This window comes from Oncorhynchus clarkii, chromosome 13 (genome assembly GCF_045791955.1).
Source record: "Oncorhynchus clarkii lewisi isolate Uvic-CL-2024 chromosome 13, UVic_Ocla_1.0, whole genome shotgun sequence".
Classification (NCBI taxonomy): Eukaryota; Metazoa; Chordata; class Actinopteri; order Salmoniformes; family Salmonidae; genus Oncorhynchus; species Oncorhynchus clarkii.
In genome coordinates, this window is record NC_092159.1 from 29,386,879 (window position 1) to 29,412,578 (window position 25,700).

The following is a 25,700-nucleotide window of genomic DNA, read 5'->3' on the forward strand; positions in this document are numbered from 1 at the left end:
CAAAAAGGTGGAGCAACTAAAGGTGCTGACTCTCCATATCTATCAAGACAACTGGAGCACTGGGCCAGACACTCTTAAATAGAACCTGGACCAGCACAGGTGAAACACCTTCCCACTAAAGAGATAGACAAGCCAGCACAGGTGTAACACATACTGACACCAATCAGTGCGTCCTACGTGCTAACGAGCTATACGTGCTAAAGTCCAACCTCAACATAAATGGAAAAACCAAAGCCTTTAACACCTTCCCCTTAGGAATTTGACTCAATTTATTAGGATTGTTAATAAAATTGCTTATAGACCAATTTATTATACTGCGTCCAAGTGTATAGGCTGCAAGTATGTTGAAATAAAAAACATTTATTTTCAACTTTCAACCAAAACCAAACTTATATTGGGCATAGTCTTAATTTCAGTGACATTTTGCTGGGTAGGATATCCCCAATGTCACAGTTTTAACGTGTCCAATCAATAACATGCAGAAGAAGTTTGTTATTAATTGAAATCCTAGACATAAAATGTGCTATATACACAAACATCTGCAATAATACATTACTTGTATTTTTTTTAAACAATCAGCTTATAATTAAATATTGTTAAACAAGCTCCTTACAAACTGCACAAGCACCAAAAACGCTGTTGTTTTGACAAGTAGCAATAAATCACTGATATCGATTGGGGGGGGGGAATCAGGTTGTACATGATGTTGAAACTAACACAGCTAAAAAAAACATATGGAAATGGGAGATATATTTTACCTCACTGATTAGAGGATAACTTGCAGAAGACAGTCAGCTACATTTTGGAGTGATGCATTTAAATTTAGGGGTCTCTAAACAAAGAAACGCAACACTTATGTCATCACTCATCAATATCATGTTAAAATCAATTGTTTGACAGGAGGGAGATGAGGCTGCACATCCTGTTAAAACTGACAGCTCAGAAACCACACGGAATCTGGAAGTATTGTGTACATCACTGGTTAGAGGGCAATTTGTAGAAAACAGCCTGCTACATTTTGAAGTGTTGCATTTTGGTTCAAGTGGGTCACCAACGTGTTAAGTGTAACACAACTCTTTCTTTGTTAGTCACTTTTTGTCAAATCTCATATTTAGTACTCTTTCAATTCAGAGCTTGAATTTTTCCCCGGAGTCTAAAATCATTGAACCCAGGGGGCAAATGTTAACGGTTCTATATTCTGACATTCATTACAATAGTGCTCCTACAATGTTAAAACATTCTACATTGTGACATTTAATTGATATCATGAAACAACAACATGTATTTTCTGATGTTTAGTCAGAGATCTCTTATCAGAGTATCTCTTCCCACATTGATTACAGCTATGAGGTTTTTCTCCTGTGTGTGTTCTCTGGTGTGATACCAGGCTGTTGAGCCAAGTAAAATTCCTCCCACATTGATTACAGCTAAATGGTTTCTCTCCTGTGTGTGTTCTCTGGTGTATAGTTAGATAACTAGATGTAGAAAAACTCTTCCCACATTGAGTACAGCTATAAAGAGTATGTCCTGTGTGTGTTCTCTGGTGTATAGTTAGCTGGCTAGATGTAGTAAAACTCTTCCCACATTGATCACAGCTATAAGGTTTCTCTCCTGTATGTATTCTCTGGTGTAAAGTCAGCTGGCTAGATGTAGTAAAACCCTTCCCACATTGTTCACAGCTATAAGGTTTCTCTCCTGTGTGTGTCCGCTGGTGTACTATCAGGCTGTTTAGCTGAGTAAAACTCTTCCCACACTGAATACAGCTATACGATTTCTCTCCTGTGTGTGTTCTCTGGTGTGTATTCAGGGAGCCAGATGTACCAAAACTCTTCCCACATTGATCACAGGTATACGGTTTCTCTCCTGTGTGTGTTCTCTGGTGTGTATTCAGGCAACCAGATGTACCAAAACTCTTTCCACATTGATCACAGCCAAAAGGTTTCTCTCCTGTGTGTGTCCGCTTGTGTACTATCAGGCTGTTTAGCTGAGTAAAACTCTTCCTACATTGATTACAGCTATATGGTTTCTCTCCTGTGTGTGTTCTCTGGTGTATAGTTAGATAGCTAGATGTAGAAAAACTCTTACCACATTGACTACAGCTATAAGATTTTTCTCCTGTGTGTGTCCGCTGGTGTACAATCAGGCTGTTTAGCTGAGTAAAACTCTTCCCACATTGATCACAGCTATAAGGTTTATCCCCAGTGTGTATTCTCTGGTGTGATTTCAGGGTTTGTAGCCGAAAAAAACTCTTCCCACATTGAGTACAGCCAAATGGTTTCTCTCCAGTGTGAATTATTTGATGTATTTTAAGTTTTACTGAAGAGTTTAATATTTTCCCACAGTCAGAGAAGCAGTGAGATTTCTTCCTGGTGGGTCTCTGCTGGTGTTTCTTGAGTTGTTCTGATGCGGAGAGACTTTTCTCTGCCTCGTCAGCATCATGTTGAGGCTCCACAAAGAATTCACGATTGTCCCGTCTCTCTCCTGTGTGAATGACAAATTCAGACAGACGGTTAAGGCCCTTAAGGCCCACAACAGCAGAAATCCACTGTTCTTTTGAGGTACAAGGTGATGCCCAGAGCATACCCATGAAGTTGTACAACGATTGACGCCTGTTAAATTATTTGACAATTAAGACAGTCAAGTGAGCAACAATCATATTTTGTCTTGTTTTCACATTAGTAGTAACCAGAAATATTTTTTTTGTCTCCAATATAGGCCCCTTTCTGTGTTCGCTAAAATTGCGACACGAGGGCAAAGTGCACACAATTTGATTGCAGAAACTCCTCCCTGCTAATGAGGAAACCACTAGTTATGGATGTAGTATATCTGGTAATGAGGAAATCGCTAGTTATGGATGTAGTATATCTGGTAATGAGGAAACCACTAGTTATGGATGTAGTATATCTGCTAATGAGGAAACCACTAGTTATGGATGTAATATATCTGCCTGGAACAAAAATGGTGAGCAAACATTTTAGTTTTTCACAATGTATTCTGAATATTACAGCGCAAGATCAGGAGTGGTACTCAAGGAAACTCACATAAAGCTCTGTATATTCACTAATTCACCACCGTGGGGGAAAACTCATAGGCTGAGAGCAAAAATAGCCTCCATTTCAAAGTTGAATATGAGTGAATTTCACACTACTTTTGGATTATAATTGTAAGGCTTGTTTGAATGTCCTGCTTAATATGTTTGTGTTATTGTCACAAATTAACTGCTTTATACTTAAAAAACACTTCAACCTGTAAAATTATCTTTGGCTAGCTTTGCCGTCAGCCGGACAATGAGGTTTTGTACACTGTTTAACAAATTGGCCCATAACTTCACCTAACAACAACATAGACCGACTGTAGGACCCCTAACTTCACCTAACAATAACATACACCTACTGTAGGACCCATAACTTCACCAAACAATAACAGACCTACTGTAGGACCCCTAACTTCACCTAACAATAACATACACCTACTGTAGGACCCATAACGTCAGCTAACAACAACATAGGCCTACCTAGATGTAGGACTATAAATCATTTAATATTTCAGGTGAAACATGGAATCTAAAATGTATTTGTCGTGACATTTCATAACCTGATCACCAGATAATTTTGTGAATAATCCCACTAGGCTACTCTGTAATGTGTTGTCATTCTAAATGTCCCGAATAAAGGAAAATAGCTCTGTGTGTTATACAATACCCTATCCATCAAGGAACAGTTCTCCAAAATGATTTCCTGGATCAGCTGATGATAGTTGAACATGTGACTGTATCTAAACAGCTACAGTATTAAGTATTATATGTAATTATTGAAGAACCATGTTAATGACAGTATCGATTTGGGTGTTGTCGATAAAGTTAATGTGACTCTCGGTTAGAACCATTGGATTTTGCAAACTCTGAAATGATTTAGGATTTCTGTACCCATGAAAACTGTTTTCTCAGTGTAATATAAAGGAGGCACCAAATGTTACGTAGGTAGAGTGCATTTCAGAGAACTGAATATAAAAAAACTGTACTAATAGGACAATAATCTAAACCAGAAGGTCAAATCTACACTGGAGGAGCTTACCAAGATGACATTGAATGTTCCTGAGTGGCCTATTTACAGTTTGGACATAAATTGTCTTGAAAGTCTATAGCAAGGCTTTAAAAATAGCTTTCTAGCAATGATCAACAACCAACTTGACAGAACAAGAAAGTTTTTTAAAATAATAATGAATATTCACATGAAGATCAGTCTCTATTGGATGACATCACGACTTCCTATCAATCCAACTCCTTGAATGCCTTACTATGACATCACTCACTCCTTCTAGTTTTCAGTTCTCTCAAAAAACACAACATTTATATTTCTTTCCCTTTAGTGTGTTTATACTTTACTGTATTTATATATCACTTTTCAACAGGAAAAGTTTTTTTTAAATCACTGGAGGACGTCATCAACAATTCCAACAGTACAAAAACATATGTGTAGAATGCCCTTTTAAAATCACACATTAGTTTAACAATTGCAGAGTTTTGTGTCCCTGTTTTGTAAGATAGTTCTCACTGTATTTACTGGTGTTAATCAGATCAATGTCCCTGTTTTATAAGGTAGTACTCACTGTATTTACTGGTGTTAATCAGTTCTCCAGTCTTCTCTTCTTCGTCGTCCTCTAATGTGACAGTACTCTCCTCCTCTTCAGCCTTCATTCCAAAAACGTCTTCATCTTCTTTCACTTCATCCTCCACTCTAAAAACTGCATCTTCCTCCTTTTCTTTTACAGTAACATCCTCCTCCTCTTTCACTCTGAAGGCGTCTTCCTCCTCTTTCACGGTAACAGCCTCACCCTCTACTTGTTTTTGTATTGTAACATCTTTCTCTTCCGCCTCCTCTTTGACGAGAGCTTCCTTCTCCGTCCAGCAGACCTCCTCTTCTTCAGCGGGAGGAGAGTAGCTTAGTGAACTCATGGTCGGAGATAATAGCTAGTTAGCATTAGTGACTAGACTAGTGCTAACTTAACCAGCCAGCTAGTTGACTTACAACGTAAATATTAAATTAAATGGGGTAGCTACTTGTTTCCACATAAGTATGTTTAAATCATAGTGGCAAATAAACCACTAAATTGTCCTAAAGAACGTGAATGGTCCGACTTTATTGTCTAGCGAGCTACGGAGGTGGCTGCAGTTGTTGAAGAAGCGTTCCGTACACTAGATTATACGTCACAGTAGAAACATCGCCTGAAATAAACATATCGCCATCTGCTGTCTGGAGGGGGGAAACGCAGTTGATGAGGGAAAACTATTTATCTTCTTCATTGAATTATAATATTATAAAGCAGTTTAGGGAAACATTTTTTTCCCTCCCCATTAAATAAGAATATTATATCAACACGTACAAAGAGCAGCAAGTGTTGTTTGATTAGTTCAGAGTTTTTATGAGAATTTAAAACAAACTCTACATCTACTTCACATCTGTATTTCTGATTCAGTAAAATAACTAGATATCAAAATAAGCACCTAGTTATTGATACCCTTGATAAAGATGAGCAAAAATGTATGTATAAAGTAAATAAATCATCTTTACCCATTAGGATATTTTAGCCCAAAACCTGGTTACCTCTCTGCTAGGAGGCTGAAACTTGGCCATAAGTGGATCTTCCAGCAAGACACATCAAAATCCACAAAGAAATGGTTAATTGGGCACAAAATCAACATTTTCAATGGCCATCTCAGTCGTCAGACTTGAACTCCATTGAAAACCTGTGGTTTGAATTGAACAGGGCAGTCCACAAGCGCAGACAAAATAAATCAAGGAACTGGAGAGATTCTGTTTGGAGGAATGGTCTAAGATCCCACCAAATGTGTTCTCTAATCTCATAAAACATTTCAGTGTCATTATCCTCCCAATGGGAGGGTGCTGGAGTATTGAAAACATTGGTAGCAATAATTCAGACCCCTACCTTTTGAGAATGACATGTTCAACTTAATCTCTTCCTCTGAGCAATTGTATCAGTAAACATATATAATTCCCCCTTATTTTTTACATACAATATAGCTCAGTATTTTAATTCTTTATTTTATAGAGTTTCTCATCTTTATCAAGGGTGTCCCCCACTACCTCTATACTGCTCCTACATGGTTTAACAATACATAATGTAGATGTATATAATGAACAGACTAGGTCTATACTGCTACTACATGGTGTAACAATACATCATGTAGATGTATATGATGAACAGACTTGGTCTATACAGCTCCTACATGGTGTAACAATACATCATGTAGAGGTACACTACCGTTCAAAAGTTTGGGGTCACTTAGAAATGTCCTTGTTTTTGAAAGAAAATCATATTTTTTTCATTTATAAAAACCTGTTTTTGCTTTTTCATTATGGGGTATTGTGATGTCATTATGGGGTATTGTGATGTCATTATTGGGTATTGTGTGTAGATTGATGAGGGGGAAAAAATTATTTAATCCATGTCAGAATAAGGCTGTAACGTAACAAAATGTAGAAAAAGTGAAGGGTTCTGAATACTTTCCGAATGCACTGAATATATAGGGGCAGTACTCAGTGACATCACTTCATGAAACAGGAGGTACAAATATATAACATAGGTTCAAAATATATGACCAAGCTGGAAGTGGAAACGCCAGCCCAGCCACAATCCTAGAGGTTCACTGATGATCAACCTCCTCCTTCACATCTGACTCCTGATGATCAACCTCCTCCTTCACATCTGACTCCTGATGATCAACCTCCTCCTTCACATCTGACTCCTGATGATCAACCTCCTCCTTCACATCAGACTCCTGATGATCAACCTCCTTCACATCTGACTACTGATGATCAACCTCCTCCTTCACATCTGACTCCAGTGATCAATCCAGAGCGTCTTCTTTTTTGGGCAGAATCCCGATGGACGACGTCATCGAATAGGCCGTCGTCACGACCACAAGTTAATTGTCATTCAGGTTATCAATGGGAAGAGCATCAGCAATATGTCCTGTCTGGTAACTTGTCTTATTTAATGGATTTAAATTGGCAGGTGCACAGGGAGAAACCCCATTAAAACACTTTTGGAAGTCTTTAACTGTATCAATGTCAGTGGCCTGTGATGTTGGAACAAATGATAGTCCCTTATTATACAAGAGACAAAATTCACAAATTCTACAGCACAACGGCAGAGTCATGTCTTAAGTGTAAAACTAACAATGACTCAATAATCCTTCTGGGAATGTTATGATGTCATAAAGTTATGGGAGGAGTTAGAACGTTGTATACAGTATTATAATGTAAAATTACTTTTAATCCGTCTGTCTGTATATTTCAAAACATGGCATATGAGGATGCAATGAGATACCCGATGTTTGGATGATACTTTTCTAATCAGTCATCTTAAATATTATAGTTAAAACCTGGAAATCAGCCAGTCCTCTGTTGTTAATTCAATAGAATGGTAAAATGCTTTATTATCTAAAAGTTGAAAGTGAGTGGGCGATGGAGAGAAATAAAATGGTGCTGATGCGGGCGCTGGAGATGGAGGTGTGTTCTAGTGGGTCTGTGCAGGTGTGATGTAGTTAATGGGGCTGTGTTCTAGTGGGTCTGTGCAGGTGTGATGTAGTTAATGGAGATGGGGCTGTGTCCTAGTGGGTCTGGGCAGGTTTGATGTAGTTAATGGAGATGGGGGTGTGTTCTAGTGGGTCTGGGCAGGTGTGATGTAGTTAATGGAGATGGGGGTGTGTTCTTGTGGGTCTGGGCAGGTGTGATGTAGTTCATGGAGATGTGTTCTAGTGGGTCTGTGCAGGTGTGATGTAGTTAATGGAGGTGTGTTTAACGTTTGCAAGCTTGAGCTAGATATCGACCTAGTGTGACCTTCCTGGTCCCGTCTCTCAAGTTAGTGAGTCAACACAGGAAGGTGCAATGAATGGATAGTTCATTTATTTCCAAAGCTGCAATGATGGGACACACACAGCAATTCTAAATAAATCTGCCCTATAATATACTAACAAAAAAACAGTTGAAATGTCTATCAAAGTTATTGTGATCGTATAGTGGATTTAACAATTCCTACTAATTCCTAATTTACTATAATAAAAATAAATACATTATTTCCATTCACTACATCAGAATAACCTGTCATCCATTTTAGTATCAAAAATATATCAAATTAACCTGGAAATGTACTCAATGTCCCCCTCTGGTGGCGAAGAAGTATAATACTACTAACAACTACTACTAACAAAACCGGGCTAATAAACCGGCTGGTGTTCATGTGTTTATAAAACACATACTTTATACATTTGTCATAAATTAGCTGCATTGATGAGAAACACAGTGTGGATGAACGATCAGTAGTCAACAGGGTAAAAATAGCACTCCTAAAGAAGCTGCATTTTACAGTTAGATACCAAGAGGGATCTTTAGCATAAAACCCACATGGAAAACTGAGATTTGGCAAATAACATATAAAGAGAGGCTTACTTGACACCAAATCAACAACAGTAATTACTAAACATAAAATTGCTAATGTATGATTTAAAACGTGGATTTTATGATGTAATGTCAATTTTATACATTTCTATCCCAGGACCACTAAATGTTAAAGTTCTCCATAAATCTGCTGTGGATTACCCAGAATCCCATACCTTTATCACACGAGCGGCGCAGCGGTCTAGGGCACTGCATCTCAGTGCTGGAGGTGTCACTACAGACCCTGGTTCAAATCCAGGCTGTATCATAACAGGCAGTGATTGGTGAGTATCATAGGGCGCCACACAACCGGACACACAGGGTTTGGCCGGGGTAGGCAGTCATTGTAAATAAGAATTTGTGTTTAACTGACTTGCCTAGTTAAATAAAGGTTACATTTATATTAAATAAAAAATAGTGATTCATGACAAACCATTTTTCACAAATCCGCCAAGGCACCAACTTTGAGAATGGTTTAAAACAAAGGTTTCAAACCAATTCATGAATGTAATTGAATCTAGGTATGTCTTGCCTTTAATGTAAGGGCATGAAAAAAAATTGAATATTATACAAGACTTATCAACAGCTCTAATAATTTGACCACCACAGGAAATCTACACTGGCAATTCTAGAATATACGATATACAGTGGGGCAAAAAAGTATTTAGTCAGCCACCAATTGTTCTCCCACTTAAAAATATGAGAGAGGCCTGTAATTTTCATCATAGGTACACTTCAACTATGACAGACAAAATGAGAAAAAAAATCCAGAAAATCACATTGTAGGATTTTTAATGAATTTATTTGCAAATTATGGTGGAAAATAAGTATTTGGTCAATAACAAAAGTTTCTCAATACTTTGTTATATACCCTTTGTTGGCAATGACAGAGGTCAAACGTTTTCTGTAAGTCTTTACAAGGTTTTCACACACTGTTGCTGGTATTTTGGCCCATTCCTCCATGCAGATCTCCTATAGAGCAGTGATGTTTTGGGGCTGTTGCTGGGCAACACGGACATTCAACTCCCTCCAAAGATTTTCTATGGGGTTGAGATCTGAAGACTGGCTAGACCACTCCAGGACCTTGAAATTCTTCTTACGAAGCCACTCCTTCGTTGCCCGGGCGGTGTGTTTGGGATCATTGTCATGCTGAAAGACCCAGCCACGTTTCATCTTCAATGCCCTTGCTGATGGAAGGAGGTTTTCACTCAAAATCTCACGATACATGGCCCCATTCATTCTTTCCTTTACAAGGATCAGTCTTCCTGGTCCCTTTGCAGAAAAACAGCCCCAAAGCATGATGTTTCCACCCCCATGCTTCACAGTAGGTATGGTGTTCTTTGGATGCAACTCAGCATTCTTTGTCCTCCAAACACGACGAGTATAGTTTTTACCAAAAAGTTATATTTTGGTTTCATCTGACCATATGACATTCTCCCAATCTTCTTCTGGATCATCCAAATGCTCTCTAGAACACTTCAGACAGGCCTGGACATGTACTGGCTTAAGCAGGGGGACACGTCTGGCACTGCAGAATTTGAGTCCTTGGCGGCATAGTGTGTTACCGATGGTAGGCTTCGTTACTTTGGTCCCAGCTCTCTGCAGGTCATTCACTAGGTCCCCCCCGTGTGGTTCTGTGATTTTTGCTCACCGTTCTTGTGATCATTTTGACCCCACGGGGTGAGATCTTGCGTGGAGCCCCAGATCGAGGGAGATTATCAGTGGTCTTGTATGTCTTCCATTTCCTAATAATTGCTCCCACAGTTGATTTCTTCAAACCAGGCTGCTTACCTATTGTAGATTCAGTCTTCCCAGCCTGGTGCAGGTCTACAATTTTGTTTCTGGTGTCCTTTGACAGATCTTTGGTCTTGGCCATAGTGGAGTTTGGAGTGTGACTGTTTGAGGTTGTGGACAGGTGTCTTTTATACTGATAACAAGTTCAAACAGGTGCCATTAATACAGGTAACGAGTGGAGGACAGAGGAGCCTCTTAAAGAAGAAGTTACAGGACTGTGAGAGCCAGAAATCTTGCTTGTCTGTAGATTACCAAATACTTATTTTCCACCATAATTTGCAAATAAATTCATTAAAAATCCTACAATGTGATTTTCTGGATTTTTCTTCTAATTTTGTCTGTCATAGTTGAAGTGTACCTATGATGAAAATTACAGGCCTCTCATCTTTTTAAGTGGGAGAACTTGCACAATTTGTGGCTGACAAAATACTTTTTTTGCCCCACTGTAACAACAACATAGACCTAGGAGTATTAATAATGTAATATTTCAGGTGAAACATGGAAACTAAAATGTCTTTGTCATGACATTTCATAACCTGATCACCAGATAATTTTGTGAATAATCCCACTAGGCTATTCTGTAATGTGTTATCATTCTAAATGTCCTGAATAAAGGAAAATAGCTCTGTGTGTTGTACAATAGCCTATCCATCAAGGAACAGTTCTCTACACATTATGAGGAAAGTATCTGTGTCCAAACAGACAAACAAGACGCTACTGCAAATCAAGCAGACAATAACACATTATAAACATCAATTTGTTAGGGATGTTGGATCTAACGTGAAGCATGGCATAACTGTCTTTACCAGAGTAATGAATGAAGAAGCACATTGATTGTTGTTGCATCTCGTGCTGTTTGTCATTTGATAGGCATTCAAAAAATGATTTCCCGGGTCAGCTGATGATAGTTGAACACGTGACTAAAAAGCTTCAGTATTAAGAATGTGTAATTATTATAGAACCACATTAATGACAGTATCCATTTGGGTGTTGTCAATAAAGTTAAGGTGACTCTCGGTTAGAACCATTGGATTTAGCAAACTCTGAAATTATGTAGGATTTCTGTGCCCATGAAAACTGTTTTCCCATCATAAGGAGACACAAGATGCATCAGTTTTGTCAATTTATTCATTGTCTTTCATTTGAAACACTCCTGTCAATGTTGAGTAAGGACGCACACCTGATTACGCATATAGAAGTAGGACTAGTCTACCTGTCCTGCGCGCAAATGAAGGCCTATAAATGTGCCTATTTGGGGATGTCTGATAGCATTTCTGATTGTCTTAACGCACCACCACTAATGAGTTGTGGAGCTTCTCAAAGCAAATTTCTCTTCACCTCTAACAGCATGTAAACAAAGTCTAATCAAAATCAATTGCAAATGAGAATAGTTCCTTAAAGTATTTGAAAAATATTTCCAGCTCTGGCCCTTTCGATAACCACTCGACATGAAAGGGAAAAATGTAATGCTCTGATCCAGTGGAAATTTCATAAAATACCTGATTAGTTCTTATCCTTTGCACAAATAGCCGACAGTAGTGTCTGTCCCAAACTCACTGGCGCAGGAAACTGAGAGACCAGAATATTTCTAGGATATTTATTTTTATCAGGATATTTTGTAAATGCAGAATGCAATGTTTTTATGTGTTGGCTTTATGTAGATGGTTATTAAAGTTACTTTTACATTTGTATAATTTTCACTTAGAATGTAGATTAATCACAGACAATGATTTTGAGATACTATTATCAATTAAATGAAACTGTTCCAGTAAAATGAACATATGAAAATCATAACTGGCACCAGATCAGTAGAAATGGTCAGATAAATTTGCACTCCAAATGTAGGTTGCCGACTGCTTGTGTAGCCTATTACCAGCAATGTAAGAATTTATGAAGGACAGCAGGAGGTGGTGGTTCAGGAAGAGTTTCTTCTCTTCTGGTTGGGCGTTATTGATATAATGGCATGACAATTAATTGGCTGAATATTATACAATGACTTATCAACAGCTCTAACAATTTGAACCCCACCAGAAATCTACACTGGTAATTCTAGAATATACTATATAGCCTAGAAACCTGGTTAAACTATCATTATGACCTCATGGATGGTCAGTCCTTGTATTCATAGTGTAGTGAATTCTGGGGGTAGCCCTGAGCTGAACTCAAACCTGGGTCCGGCGACTGTCAAGCCAACACTGTATAACTGTAACACCAAGATGTCTGAACTTCTTGACGAGGTCCCTAGGTTTTGTGTTAAGGTTGATACAGTAGCTTTCTCTATGAATTTGAGAGTAGTTACATTTCTCCTTCCCCAATCCCTCAGCTGTTTACCAAACCAAATCTCTGGGGAGCCATTTTGTTTCTGTTTAAATCCTAGGTTGTCCCTTTAAAAAAAAGCCACACAATCAATCAATCAACCAATCTGCAGTTCAAACAATAACGATGTAATGATGGGTCTGGAGAAATGTAACTGCTCTCAAATCCATAGACAGACCTATGGATGCAAGGACTGACCATCCATGATATCAACATTATAGTTTTAACCATGTTGAGGCTATACAGTGTTGGTTTACATTGTTTTACCCTGTTTTTAGGATATAGGATACAGTGTTTGTTTTTGTCAACATTGCTATTGGACCAGGTCTCTCTTGGAAAAGAGATGTTGTCTCAAGGAGAAATAAAACTGTATAAATAAAGGTCCACTTCCGGCGCCGACAGAGATGGCCGCCTCGCTTCGCGTTCCTAGGAAACTATGCAGTTTTTAGTTTTTTTTACCTGTTATTTCTTACATTGGTACCCCAGGTCATCTTAGGTTTCATTACATACAGTCGAGAAGAACTACTGAACATAAGAGCAGCGTCAACTCACCATCAGTAGGACCAAGAATATGACTTTCGCGAAGCGGATCCTGTGTTCTGCCTTTCACCCAGGACAACGGAATGGATCCCAGCCGGCGACCCAAAAAAGCGACTTCGTAAAAGGGGGAAACGGAGCGGTCTTCTGGTCAGACTCCGGAGACGGGCACATCGTGCACCACTCCCTAGCATTCTTCTCGCCAATGTCCAGTCTCTTGACAACAAGGTTGATGAAATCCGATCAAGGGTAGCATTCCAGAGGGACATCAGAGACTGTAACGTTATTTGCTTCACGGAAACATGGCTCACTGGAGAGACGCTATCGGAATCGGTGCAGCCAGCTGGTTTCTCCACGCATCGCGCAGACAGAAACAAACATCTTTCTGGTAAGAAGAGGGGCGGGGGCGTATGCTTCATGGTTAACGTGACGTGGTGTGATCATAACAACATACAGGTACTCAAGTCCTTCTGTTCGCCTGATTTAGAATTCCTCACAATCAAATGTCGACCGCATTATCTACCAAGGGAATTCTCTTCGATTATAATCACAGCCGTATATAGTCCCCCCCCAAGCAGACACATCGATGGCTCTGAACGAACTTTATTTGACTCTTTGCAAACTGGAATCCATTTATCCGGAGGCTGCATTCATTGTAGCTGGGCATTTTAACAAGGCTAATCTGAAAACAAGACTCCCTAAATTTTATCAGCATATCGATTGCGCAACCAGGGCTGGAAAAAGCTTGGATCACTGCTATTCTAACTTCCACGACGCATATAAGGCCCTGCCCCGCCCTCCTTTTGGAAAAGCTGACCACGACTCTATTTTGTTGATCCCTGCCTACAGACAGAAACTAAAACAAGAAGCTCCCGCGATGAGGTCTGTTCAACGCTGGTCCGACCAATCTGATTCCACACTCCAAGACGGCTTCCATCACGTGGACTGGGATATGTTTCGTATTGCGTCAGACAACAACATTGACGAATACGCTGATTCGGTGAGCGAGTTCATTAGAACGTGCGTTGAAGATGTCGTTCCCATAGCAACGATTAAAACATTCCCAAACCAGAAACCGTGGATTGATGGCAGCATTCGCGTGAAACTGAAAGCCCGAACCACTGCTTTTAATCAGGGCAAGGTGACCGGAAACATGACCGAATACAAACAGTGTAACTATTCCCTCCGCAAGGCAATCAAACAAGCTAAGCGTCAGTATAGAGACAAAGTAGAATCTCAATTCAACGGCTCAGACACAAGAGGTATGTGGCAGGGTCTACAGTCAATCACGAATTACTTTTTTGCCCGCTTTGAGGACAATACAGTGCCACTGACACGGCCCGCAACTAAAACATGCGGACTCTCCTTCACTGCAGCCGAAGTGAGGAAAACATTTAAACGTGTCAACCCTCGCAAGGCTGCAGGCCCAGACGGCATCCCCAGCCGCGCCCTCAGAGCATGCGCAGACCAGCTGGCTGGTGTGTTTACGGACATATTCAATCAATCCCTATCCCAGTCTGTTGTTCCCACATGCTTCAAGAGGGCCACCATTGTTCCTGTTCCCAAGAAAGCTAAGGTAACTGAGCTAAACGAGCTAAACTGTAGCACTCACTTCCGTCATCGTGAAGTGCTTTGAGAGACTAGTCAAGGACCATATCACCTCCACCCTACCTGACACCCTAGACCCACTCCAATTTGCTTACCGCCCAAATAGGTCCACAGACGATGCAATTTCAACCACACTGCACACTGCCCTAACCCATCTGGACAAGAGGAATACCTATGTGAGAATGCTGTTCATCGACTACAGCTCGGCATTTAACACCATAGTGCCCTCCAAGCTCGTCATCAAGCTCGAGACCCTGGGTCTCGACCCCGCCCTGTGCAACTGGGTACTGGACTTCCTGACGGGCCGCCCCCAGATGGTGAGGGTAGGCAACAACATTTCCACCCCGCTGATCCTCAACACTGGGGCCCCACAAGGGTGCGTTCTGAGCCCTCTCCTGTACTCCCTGTTCACCCACGACTGCGTGGCCACGCACGCCTCCAACTCAATCATCTAGTTTGCGGACGACACAACAGTGGTAGGCTTGATTACCAACAACGACGAGACGGCCTACAGGGAGGAGGTGAGGGCCCTCGGAGTGTGGTGTCAGGAAAATAACCTCACACTCAACGTCAACAAAACTAAGGAGATGATTGTGGACTTCAGGAAACAGCAGAGGGAACACCCCCCTATCCACATCGATGGAAAAGTAGTGGAGAGGGTAGTAGTTTTAAGTTCCTCGGCGTACACATCACAGACAAACTGAATTGGTCCACCCACACAGACAGCATCGTGAAGAAGGCGCAGCAGCGCCTCTTCAACCTCAGGAGGCTGAAGAAATTCGGCTTGTCACCTAAAGCACTCACAAACTTCTACAGATGCACAATCGAGAGCATCCTGTCGGGCTGTATCACCGCCTGGTACGGCAACTGCTCCGCCCACAATCGTAAGGCTCTCCAGAGGGTGGTGAGGTCTGCACAACGCATCACCGGGGGCAAACTACCTGCCCTCCAGGACACCTACACCACCCGATGTCACAGGAAGGCCATAAAGATCATCAAGGACAACAACCACCCGAGCCACTGCCTGTTCACCCCGCTATCATCCAGAAGGCGAGGTCAGTACAGGTGCATCAAAGCTGGGACCGAGAGACTGAAAAACAGCTTCCATCTCAAGGCCATCAGACTGTTAAACAGCCACCACTAACATTGAGTGGCTGCTGCCAACACACTGACTAAACTCCAGCAACTTTAATAATGGGAATTGATGGGAAATGATGTAAAATATATCACTAGTCACTTTAAACAATGCTACTTAATATAATGTTACATACCCTACATTATTCATCTCATATGTATATGCATATACTGTACTCTATATCATCTACTGCATCTTTATGTAATACATGTATCACTAGCCACTTTAACTATGCCACTTTGTTTACATACTCATCTCATATGTATATACTGCACTCAATACCATCTACTGTATCTTGCCTATGCCGCTCTGTACCATCACTCATTCATATATCTTTATGTACATATTCTTTATCCCCTTACACTTGTGTCTATAAGGTAGTAGTTTTGGAATTGTTAGCTAGATTACTCGTTGGTTATTACTGCATTGTCGGAACTAGAAGCACAAGCATTTCGCTACACTCGCATTAACATCTGTTAACCATGTGTATGTGACAAATAAAATTTGATTTGATTTGGTAAAATAAAATATTTAAAAAACATGTTGGTTTACATTGTTTCTAAACATTGGAGTAAAAATGTTTATTTGGGGTTCTGATGGGGTACAACAGTTGAACTAAGCGGCATGTGTTATATTCTTCAAGAATCAATGGCTATAAATAAATCATTTAAGAGTCAAAATATGGATGTAGCAATTGCAGATTTCCCCTTTAACACCAAACATCAGTTCAACAACTGCAGAGTTTGTGCCTCTGTATTTAAGACAGTACTTACTAGTGTTAATCAGGGCCCGGTTTCTCAAAACCATCTTATGGCTAAGTTCATCATTAGAACTATTGGATGCGTTTGGGAAACTGGGCCCAGATATCCAGTTTCCTCTTCTTCTTCCTCCTCCTTTTTCGATGTGATAGTCATCTCCTCCTCCTCCTCTTTCACGTCAAAAACGGCATCCTCCTCTTTCTCTTCCTCTTTTTTAACTGTAACAACCTCCTCCTCTTTCACTCTGAACGCGTCTTCCTCTTCTTTCACTGAAACTTCTTTCTCTTCTTCTTTCACTGTAACAGCCTCACCCTCTACTTCTTGTTTTACATCCTCCTCTTCCTTCTCCTCTTTCACAACAATCTTCATCCCCAGAGCTTCTTTATCCGTCCAGCAGACCTCTTCTTCAGCAGGAGAGTAGCTTCGTGACCTCATGGTCGTGGATGTTAGCTATGCTAACTTAACCAGCCCACTAGCTGACTAATAACAACACCGTAGATATGAAATTAAATCGGTTAACTAACTAGACGACAGAAGTGGGTTTAAAACACAGTGGCTAATAAACACTAAAGCGTCTAAAGAGCTTTATTGGTTCGGCTATTTTGTCTAGCAAGCTACCGAGGTTGCTGACTTACTGTTGCCGTCCACTACATTATACGTCACACCAGCAGCATAACCTTAAATTCCCAGACCGCCCTCTGCTGACTAGAGTGGGTAACGCAGTTGAGTTAAATGTTTATTTTGTTTTCAGACAACAAGTTAAAGTGTAGGAAGCATGAGTTTTTACTCACCAGTGTAACAACATAGTGTGGTTAGACTTTGTAACTTGTAGTCACGATCTGGTTACCTATGAGTACAAACAGTTATGTTTTTGCGTTGTTACATATTTCTTAATTTATTTCTTCTAAGCTACCCACAATGCACTATTTCTCAACGTCATATCGATGATCAACTCTGTGCTACAGAGTTTGTATGCTAGCTCGGTAGCTAGCTCAAGGAGGATAGGTTGACTTCCAGTTTTTAAGTACAGTATTTAAGATGATTGAAGAGAAAACCATCGGGGAGCTCACTGCACCCCCATATGCCACGGCTTGAAATATGCAGACAGACGGATTAAAAGTACATTTACATTGTACTCCTTCTGACAGCCAACTTTCTAACTCCGCCCATAACTTTATGACGTCATAACATTCCCAGAAGGATTATTGAGTCATTGTTAGTTTTACACTTAAGACATGACTCTGCCCGTAGTGCTGTAGTAGTGCTGTAGAATTTGGTCTCTTGTATAATAAGGGACTATCATTTGCCCAACATCACAGGCCACAGACTTTGATACAGTTAGACTTCCAAAAGTGTTTTAACGGGGGGTTCTCCCTGTGCACCTGCCAATTTAAATCCATTAAACGAGACAAGTTACCAGACAGGACATATTGCTGATGCTCTTCCTATTGATAACCTGAATGACAAATAACTTGTGGGCGGTGGTCGTGATGACATCCTATTGGATGACGTCGTCCATCGGGATTCCCCAAAAAAGAAGACCCTCTGGATTGATTACTGGAGTCAGATATGAAGGAGGTTGATCATCAAGAGTCAGATGTGAAGGAGGAGGTTGATCATCAGGAGTCAGATGTGAAGGAGGAGGTTGATCATCAGGAGTCAGATGTGTAGGAGAAGGTTGATCATCAGTGAACCTCTAGGATTGTTGTGGCTGGGCTGGCGTTTCCACTTCCAGCTTGGTCTTATATTTTGGAAAGTATTCAGACCCGTTCACTTTTTTTGAGAAACAGACAAGTCCTCAACTGGCAGCTTCATGAAATAGTACCCTCAAAACACCAGTCTCAACGTCACAGTGAAGAGGCGACTCCGGGATGCTGGCCATCTAGGCAGAGTTCCTCTGCCCAGTGTTTGTTATTTTGCCCATCTTAAACTTTTCTCTTTACTGGCCAGTCTGAGATATGGCTTTTTCCTTGCATCTCTGCCAGTCATCCTGACATGACAATGCCACCAGCCATACTGCTCGTTCTGTGCCTGATTTCCTGCAAGACAGGAATGTCAGTGTTCTGACCAGCGAAGGGCCCGGATCTCAATCCCATTGAGCACGTCTGGGACCTTTTGGATTGGAGGGTGAGGGCTAGGGCCATTCCCCCCAGAAATGTCTGGGAACTTGCAGGTGCCTTGGTGGAAGAGTGGGGTAACATCTCACAGCAAGAACTGGCAAATCTGGTGCAATCCATGAGGAGGAGATGCGCTGCAGTACTTAATGCAGCTGGTGGCCACACCAGATACTGACTGTTACTTTTGATTTTGACCCCCTCTTTGTTCATGGACATATTATTCCATTTCTGTTAGTCACATGTCTGAGGATCTTGTTCAGTTTGTATCAGTTGTTGAATCTTATGTTCAAACAAATATTTACACATGTTAAGTTTGCTGAAAATAAATGCAGTTGATAGTGAGAGGATGTTTCTTTTTTTGCTGAGTTTATGTCCTATCATTTTGTTGGACAAGTTTGCTTACTACCAAAAGCAAACAACTTCCATTTCACATAATAATCAACTACAATATAAACATGGTGTCTACTGGCTGTCAACAATTAAAAACAAGAAAAAAAACATTTTTTCCCCCACAAGCTTCTAGAACTCTCGTCTTCCAAAAAACGCACTAGCTTCTAGAACTCTCGTTTTCCTAAAACTCACTAGCTTCTAGAACTCTCGTCTTCCTACAACTCACTAGCTTATAGAACTCTCGTCCCCTTAGAACGAGTCCAAACAAAACTCATCTCCAAAACAGAAAAACGTGTTAAAATAAAATAAAAACGTGGCAAAACACAAATCTTTTTGACTGCCAACCCTTGAGACAATCAGCAATCAAGTTGTCCTTACCAAGGACATGTCTGACTTCAAGAGGAAACATATTATTATTTTCAATTACATTTTGCTAGGTGGGATAGCCCCAATGTCAAAACACAGTTTTAACGTGTCCAAATCAATAACCAATATATTGAAAACCTAAACATAAAATGTACAGTTCACACAAACATCTGCCACAATAACCATATTACTTGTGGACCTTATAAACTGCACAAGCACCAAAAACGCTGTTGTTTTGACAAGTAGCAATACATCACTAATATCGATTAGGGGGGAAATCAGTTCTACATGCTGTTGAAACGAACACAACAACAAAAAAACACATGGAAATGGGAGATATATTTTACCTAGTTGGGAAATATATTTTACCTAATGGGAGATATATTTTACCTAGTTAGAGGACAACCTGCAGAAGACAGTCAGCTACATTTTGGGGTGATGCATTTAAATGTAGGGGTCGCTAAACAAAGGAACACAACACTTATTTGTCATCACTCATCGATATCATGTTGAAATCAATTGTGCTGAGAGGAGGGAGATGAGGTTGCACATCCTATTAAAACTAACAACTCAAAAACCACACGAAATCTGGGAATAATGTCTACATCACTGGTTAGAGGACAATTTGTAGAAAACAGCTAGCTACATCTTGATTCCAGTGGGTCGCCAACGCGATAAGTGTAACAAGTCTTGTTTGTCACTTTTTGTAAATTAAAAAAAAAAAAGTTGAAATCCACTGTGTTAAATCTCCTGTTAAATATATTAAAACACACACAGATGAGAGTTCTAAGAACCCCCAATTATGATGCAATAAATTATAGCATCATCTTGTCATTTCAGTTCTGACCATGTATTTTCTGATGTGTAATCAGATTTCTTTTATCAGAGTATCTCTTCCCACACTGACTACAGTTAAAAGGTTTCTCTCCTGTGTGTGTTCTCTGGTGTACAGCCAGATGACTAGATGTAGTAAAACTCTTCCCGCATTGAGCACAGCTATAAGATTTCTCTCCTGTATGTGTTCTCTGGTGTACAGTCAGATGGCTAGATGTAGTAAAACTCTTCTCGCATTGATCACAGCTATAAGGTTTCTCTCCTGTGTGTGTTCTCTGGTGTACAGTCAGATGGCTAGATGTAGTAAAACTCTTCCCACATAGATCACAGCTATATGATTTCTCTCCTGTGTGGATTCTCTGATGAATTTTAATGCCTGCTGAGGAGGTGAATCTCTTCCCACAGTCAGAGCAGCGGTGAGATTTCTTCCCTGTGGGTCTCCTCTGGTGTTTCTTGAGGTGTTTTGATGTGGAGAGACTATTCTCTGCCTTGTCAGCATCATGATGTTGTTGAGGCTCCCCAGAGGATCCACGATAGTCCAGTCTCTCTCCTGTGCGAACAACAAAGTCAGACAGATGGTTAAAGGCCCACAACAACAGAAATCCACTGCAAATCCACGATGGTGTATAACAACTGAAGTCTTTAATGAAAATTATTTGACAATTGTTTTAAGACAGTCAAGTGAGCAACAATAGTCACATTTTGTCTTGTTTTCACATTAGTAGTAACATCGATGAGTGTTCTAGCGATGTACGCTAGAAGAAAGTTATGAAAGTTTCTGAAACCCTAAGCGGTGTGCCAGACGACTTTTGGTCTTCAATATAGGCCCATTTCTGTGTTTGCTAAAATTGCGGCACGAGGGCGATGTACACTCAATTTGGTTGCAGAAACCCTCCCTGCTAATGAGAAAACCAATTGTTATGGATGTAGTATATCTGCCTGGAGTAAAAATGGTGAGTAAAGATTTTTCATTTTCACTTTGTATTCTGAATATTAGCACCATCAGTGCTAGATCAGGAGTGCTACTCAAGGAAACTCACATTAAGCTCTGTGTCTATTCACTAATTCACCAATGAGTGCATGTCACACTATTTTTGGATTATAAATGTAAGGCTTGATTGAATGTCCTGCTTAATAAAATGTGTGTTTTATTGTTGCAAATCAACTGATTTATACTTTAAAAAATACTTCAACCAGTAAAATGTTCTTTGGCTAGCTTTGCCATCAGCCTGACAATGAGGGTTTGTACACTAAGTGTTTAAGAAATTGGCCCATAACTTCACCAAGCAATAACATAGACTAGAGGTCGACCGATTATGATTTTTCAACGCCCATACCCATACCGATTATTGGAGGGCCAAAAAAGCCGACACCGATTAATCAGAATTTTTTTTATTATTTATTATTTATTTGTAATAATGACAATTACAACAATACTGAATGAACACTTATTTTAACTTAATATAATACATCAATAAAATCAATTTAGCCTAAAATAAATAATGAAACGTGTTCAATTTGGTTTAAATAATGCAAAAACAAAGTGTTGGAGAAGAAAGTAAAAGTGCAATATGTGCTATGTAAGAAAGCTAACGTTTAAGTTCCTTGCTCAGAACATATGAAAGCTGGTGGTTCCTTTTAACATGAGTCTTCAATATTCCTAGGTAAGAAGTTTTAGTTTGTAGTTATTATAGGAATTATATGACTATTTCCCTCTATACCATTTGTATTTCATTAACCTTTGACTATTGGATGTTCTTATAGTTCTATAACAGTATAGCTTCCGTCCCGTTCCTCGCTCCTCCCTGGGCTCAAACCAGGAACACAACGACAACAGCCACCCTCGAAGCAGCTTTACCCATGCAGCGCAAGGGGAACAACCACTTCAAGGCTCAGAGCGAGTGACGTTTGAAACGCTATTAGCACGCACTAACTAGCTAGCCATTTCACATCGGTTACACCAGCCTCATCTCGGGAGTTGATAGACTTGAAGTCTGGCAAAACACCAGACTTTCAAGTTTATAGCAAAACGCCCGAAAGTGCTGTATGAATGAATGTTTATGCTCCTGCTTCTGCCTACCACCGCTCAGTCAGATTATATGCAACGCAGGACACGCTAGATAAACTAGTAATATCATCAACCATGTGTAGTTATAACTAGTGACTATGATTGATTGATTGTTTTTTATAAGATATATGATTTTTTAAAGATTTTTTTAACCTTTATTTAACTAGGCAAGTCAGTTAAGAACAAATTCTTAACTGTCGTTAACTGTCGTTCTGCCCCTGAACAAGGCAGTTAACCCACCTTTCCTAGGGCGTCATTGAAAATAAGAATGTGTTCTTAACTGACTTGCCTAGTTAAATAAAGATTAAATAAAGGTGTAAAAAAAAAAATATATATATATATATATGCAAAATCGGTGTCCAAAAATACCGATTTCCGATTGTTATGAAAACTTGAAATCGGCCCTAATTAATCGGCCATTCAGATTAATCGGTCGACCTATAACATAGGACCCATAACTGTAGGACCCATAACTTCACCTAACAATAACATAGACCTACTGTAGGACCCATAACTTCACGTAACAACAGCATAGACCTAGGACTATAAATCATTTCATATTTCAGGTGATACATGGTCTCTAAAATGTCTTTGTCATGACATTTCATAACCAGATAATTTTGTGAATAATCCCACTAGGCTACTCTGTAATGTGTTGTCATTCTAAATGTCCTGAATAAAGGAAAATAGCTCTCTGTGTTGTACAAAAGCCTATCCATCAAGGAGCATAACTGTCTGTACCAGAGTAATGAATAAAGAAGCACTTTGGTTGTTGTTGCATGTCGTGATGCTTGTCATTTGACTGTCATTCAGAAAATTATTTACTGGATCAGCTGATGATAGTTGCACATGTGACTGTAACTAAACAGCAACAGTATTAAGAATGATGTGTAATTATTGAAGAACCGCGTTAATGACAGTATTGATTTGGATGTTGTCACTGGGGCGGCAGGGTAGCCTAGCGGTTAGAGCGTTGGACTAGTAACCGGAAGGTTGCAAGTTCAAATCCCCGAGCTGACAAGGTACAAATCTGTCGTTCTGCCCCTGAACAGGCAGTTAACCCACTGTTCCTAGGCCGTCATTAAAAATAAGAATTTGTTCTTAACTGACTTGCCTAGTTAAATAAAGGTAAAAAATGGAATAATTTCTGTGCCCATGAATAGGAAACTAAATGTTACATAGGTAGAGTGCATTTCAGAAATCTGAATCCAAAAAATGTACTAACAGGACAATAACCTAAACCACAAGGCCAAATCTACACTGGAGGAGTTTACCAAGATGACATTGAATGTTCCTGGGTGGCCTAGTTACAGGTTGGACTTAAATCGTATTGAAAGTCTCTTGTAAGACTTGAAAATGGCTTTCTAGATCAAAACCCGACTTGACAGAACAGGAAGGATTTTTAAAAGAATAATGGAGAAAATCACTGGAGGACGTCATGAACAATTAAGACAGTACAAAAACATATTCAAGTGTAGAATGCCCTTTTAAAAATCACACATTAGTTCAACAACTGCAGAGTTTGTGCCCCTGTTTTATAAGATACTACTCACTGTATTTACTGGTGTTAATCACATCAATGTCCCTGTTTTATAAGATTAGTACTCACTGTATTTACTGGTGTTAATCAGATCAATGTCCCTGTTTTATAAGATAGTACTCGCTGTATTTACTGGTGTTAATCAGATCAATGTCCCTGTTTTATAAGATAGTACTCACTGTATTTACTGGTGTTAATCAGTTCTCCAGTCTTCTCTTCTTCGTCCTCCTCTAATGTGACAGTAATCTCCCCCTCTTCATCCTTCATTAAAAAAACGTCTTCATCTTCTTTCTCTGTCACAGTAACCTCCTTCTCTCCAAAACCTGCATCCTCCTCTTTCTCTTCCTCCTCTTCTTTTACTGTAAAATCCTCCTCCTCTTTCACTCTGAACGCGTCTTCCTCGTCCTTCAATGAAACGTCTTCCTCCTCCTCTTTCACAGTAACAGCCCCACCCTCTACTTGTTCTTGTATTGGAACAGCCTCCTCTTTGACGAGAGCTTCCTTCTCCGTCCAGCAGACCTCCTCTTCCTTATCAGGAGGAGAGTAGCTTAGTGTACTCATGGTCGGGGATAACAGCTAGTTAGCATTAGCGACTAGACTAGTGCTAATTTAACCAGCCAGCTAATTGACTTACAACGTAAATATGAAATTAAATGAGGTAGCTAGTTGTTTACACGTAAGTATGTTTAAATCATAGTGGCAAATAAACCAGTAAATTGTCTAAAGAGCTTGAATGTTCCGACTTTGTTGTCTGGCGAGCTACCGAGGTGGCTGCAGTTGTTGAAGAAGCGTTCCGTCCACTAGATTATACGTCACAGTAGAAACATCGCCTGAAAGACACATCTCGCCATCTGCTGTCTGGAGGGAGGAAACGCAGTTGAGGAGGGAAAACTTTTTTTCTTCTTCATTGAATTATATTATAAAGCAGTTTAGACGTTTTTTTCCTCTCCATTAAATAAGAATATAATATCAACACGTACAAAGAGCAACAAATGTTGTTTGATTAGTTCAGATTTTTTATGAGATTTTAAAACAAACTCTAAATCAACTCCACATCTATATTTCTGATTCAGTCAAGTTTTCAAAATAAGCACCTAGTTATTGATACCCTTGATAAAGATTAGCAAAAATTACTCTATGAAATAAATAACTAAACTTTACCCACTACCAGGATATTTTAGCCCAAAACCTGGTTAACTCTCTGCTAGGAGGCTGAAACTTGGCCATAAGTGGATCTTCCAGCAAGACACTTCAACACCCACAAAGAGCGATAGTTAATTGGGCACAAAGTCAACATTTTCAATGGCCATCTCAGTCGTCGGACTTGAACTCCATTGAAATCCCGTGGTTTGAATTGAACAGGGCAGTCCATAAGCGCAGACTAAATAAATCAAAGCTCCTGGAGATATTCTGTATGGAGGAATGGTCTAAGATCCCACCCAATGTGTTCTCTAATCTCATAAAACATTTTAATGTCATTATCTTTTTCAATTGTATCAGAATACAATCATATAATTTCCCTTTTATTGATGGTGTAACAATACAACATGTAGTTGTATATAATGAACAGACTATGTCTATACTGCTCCTACGTGGTGTAACAATACATCACGTAGATGTATATAATGAACAGACTAGGTCTTAACTGCTCCTACATGGTGTAACAATACATCATGTACAGTGCCTTGCGAAAGTATTCGGCCCCCTTGAACTTTGCGACCTTTTGCCACATTTCAGGCTTCAAACATAAAGATATAAAACTGTATTTTTTTGTGAAG

General features: G+C 39.8%; 1 protein-coding gene across 4 annotated transcripts; it reads right to left on the minus strand.

Annotated features, from left to right (window-relative positions):
- Positions 1-742: 742 nt before the first annotated feature.
- LOC139424747 (zinc finger protein 271-like) lies at positions 743-24,530 on the minus strand. 4 transcript variants are annotated; one of them, XM_071176862.1, is made up of 3 exons: positions 24,102-24,530; positions 19,871-20,864; positions 743-762 (listed from the first exon to the last, which is right to left on the minus strand). In XM_071176862.1, the coding sequence occupies exons 1-2, from the start codon at positions 24,481-24,483 to the stop codon at positions 20,317-20,319; spliced, it is 930 nt and encodes a 309-aa protein (XP_071032963.1). In that variant the 5' UTR covers positions 24,484-24,530; the 3' UTR covers positions 743-762; positions 19,871-20,316. The 4 variants fall into 4 exon arrangements, with proteins under 4 accessions (XP_071032963.1, XP_071032964.1, XP_071032962.1 ...); XM_071176863.1 differs by lacking the exon at positions 743-762 and adding an exon at positions 797-2,324 and having other exon boundaries at positions 20,366-20,864; XM_071176861.1 differs by lacking the exons at positions 743-762; positions 19,871-20,864; positions 24,102-24,530 and adding exons at positions 797-2,481; positions 4,618-4,681; positions 4,724-4,954.
- Positions 24,531-25,700: the final 1,170 nt, after the last annotated feature.

Excerpts from the sequence above, each read along its gene's own strand:
- LOC139424747 (XM_071176863.1), bottom strand. The coding sequence starts at position 24,483 with ATGAGTACACTAAGCTACTCTCCTCCTGATAAGGAAGAGGAGGTCTGC. Across the intron at positions 20,865-24,101 it reads GATTAACACCAGTAAATACA|GAGAGAGACTGGACTATCGT; the intron begins GTGAGTACTATC and ends TTGTTCGCACAG. Across the intron at positions 2,325-20,365 it reads CAGTGTGGGAAGAGATACTC|CTCTTCAGTAAAACTTAAAA; the intron begins TGATAAAAGAAA and ends GAAAATATTAAA.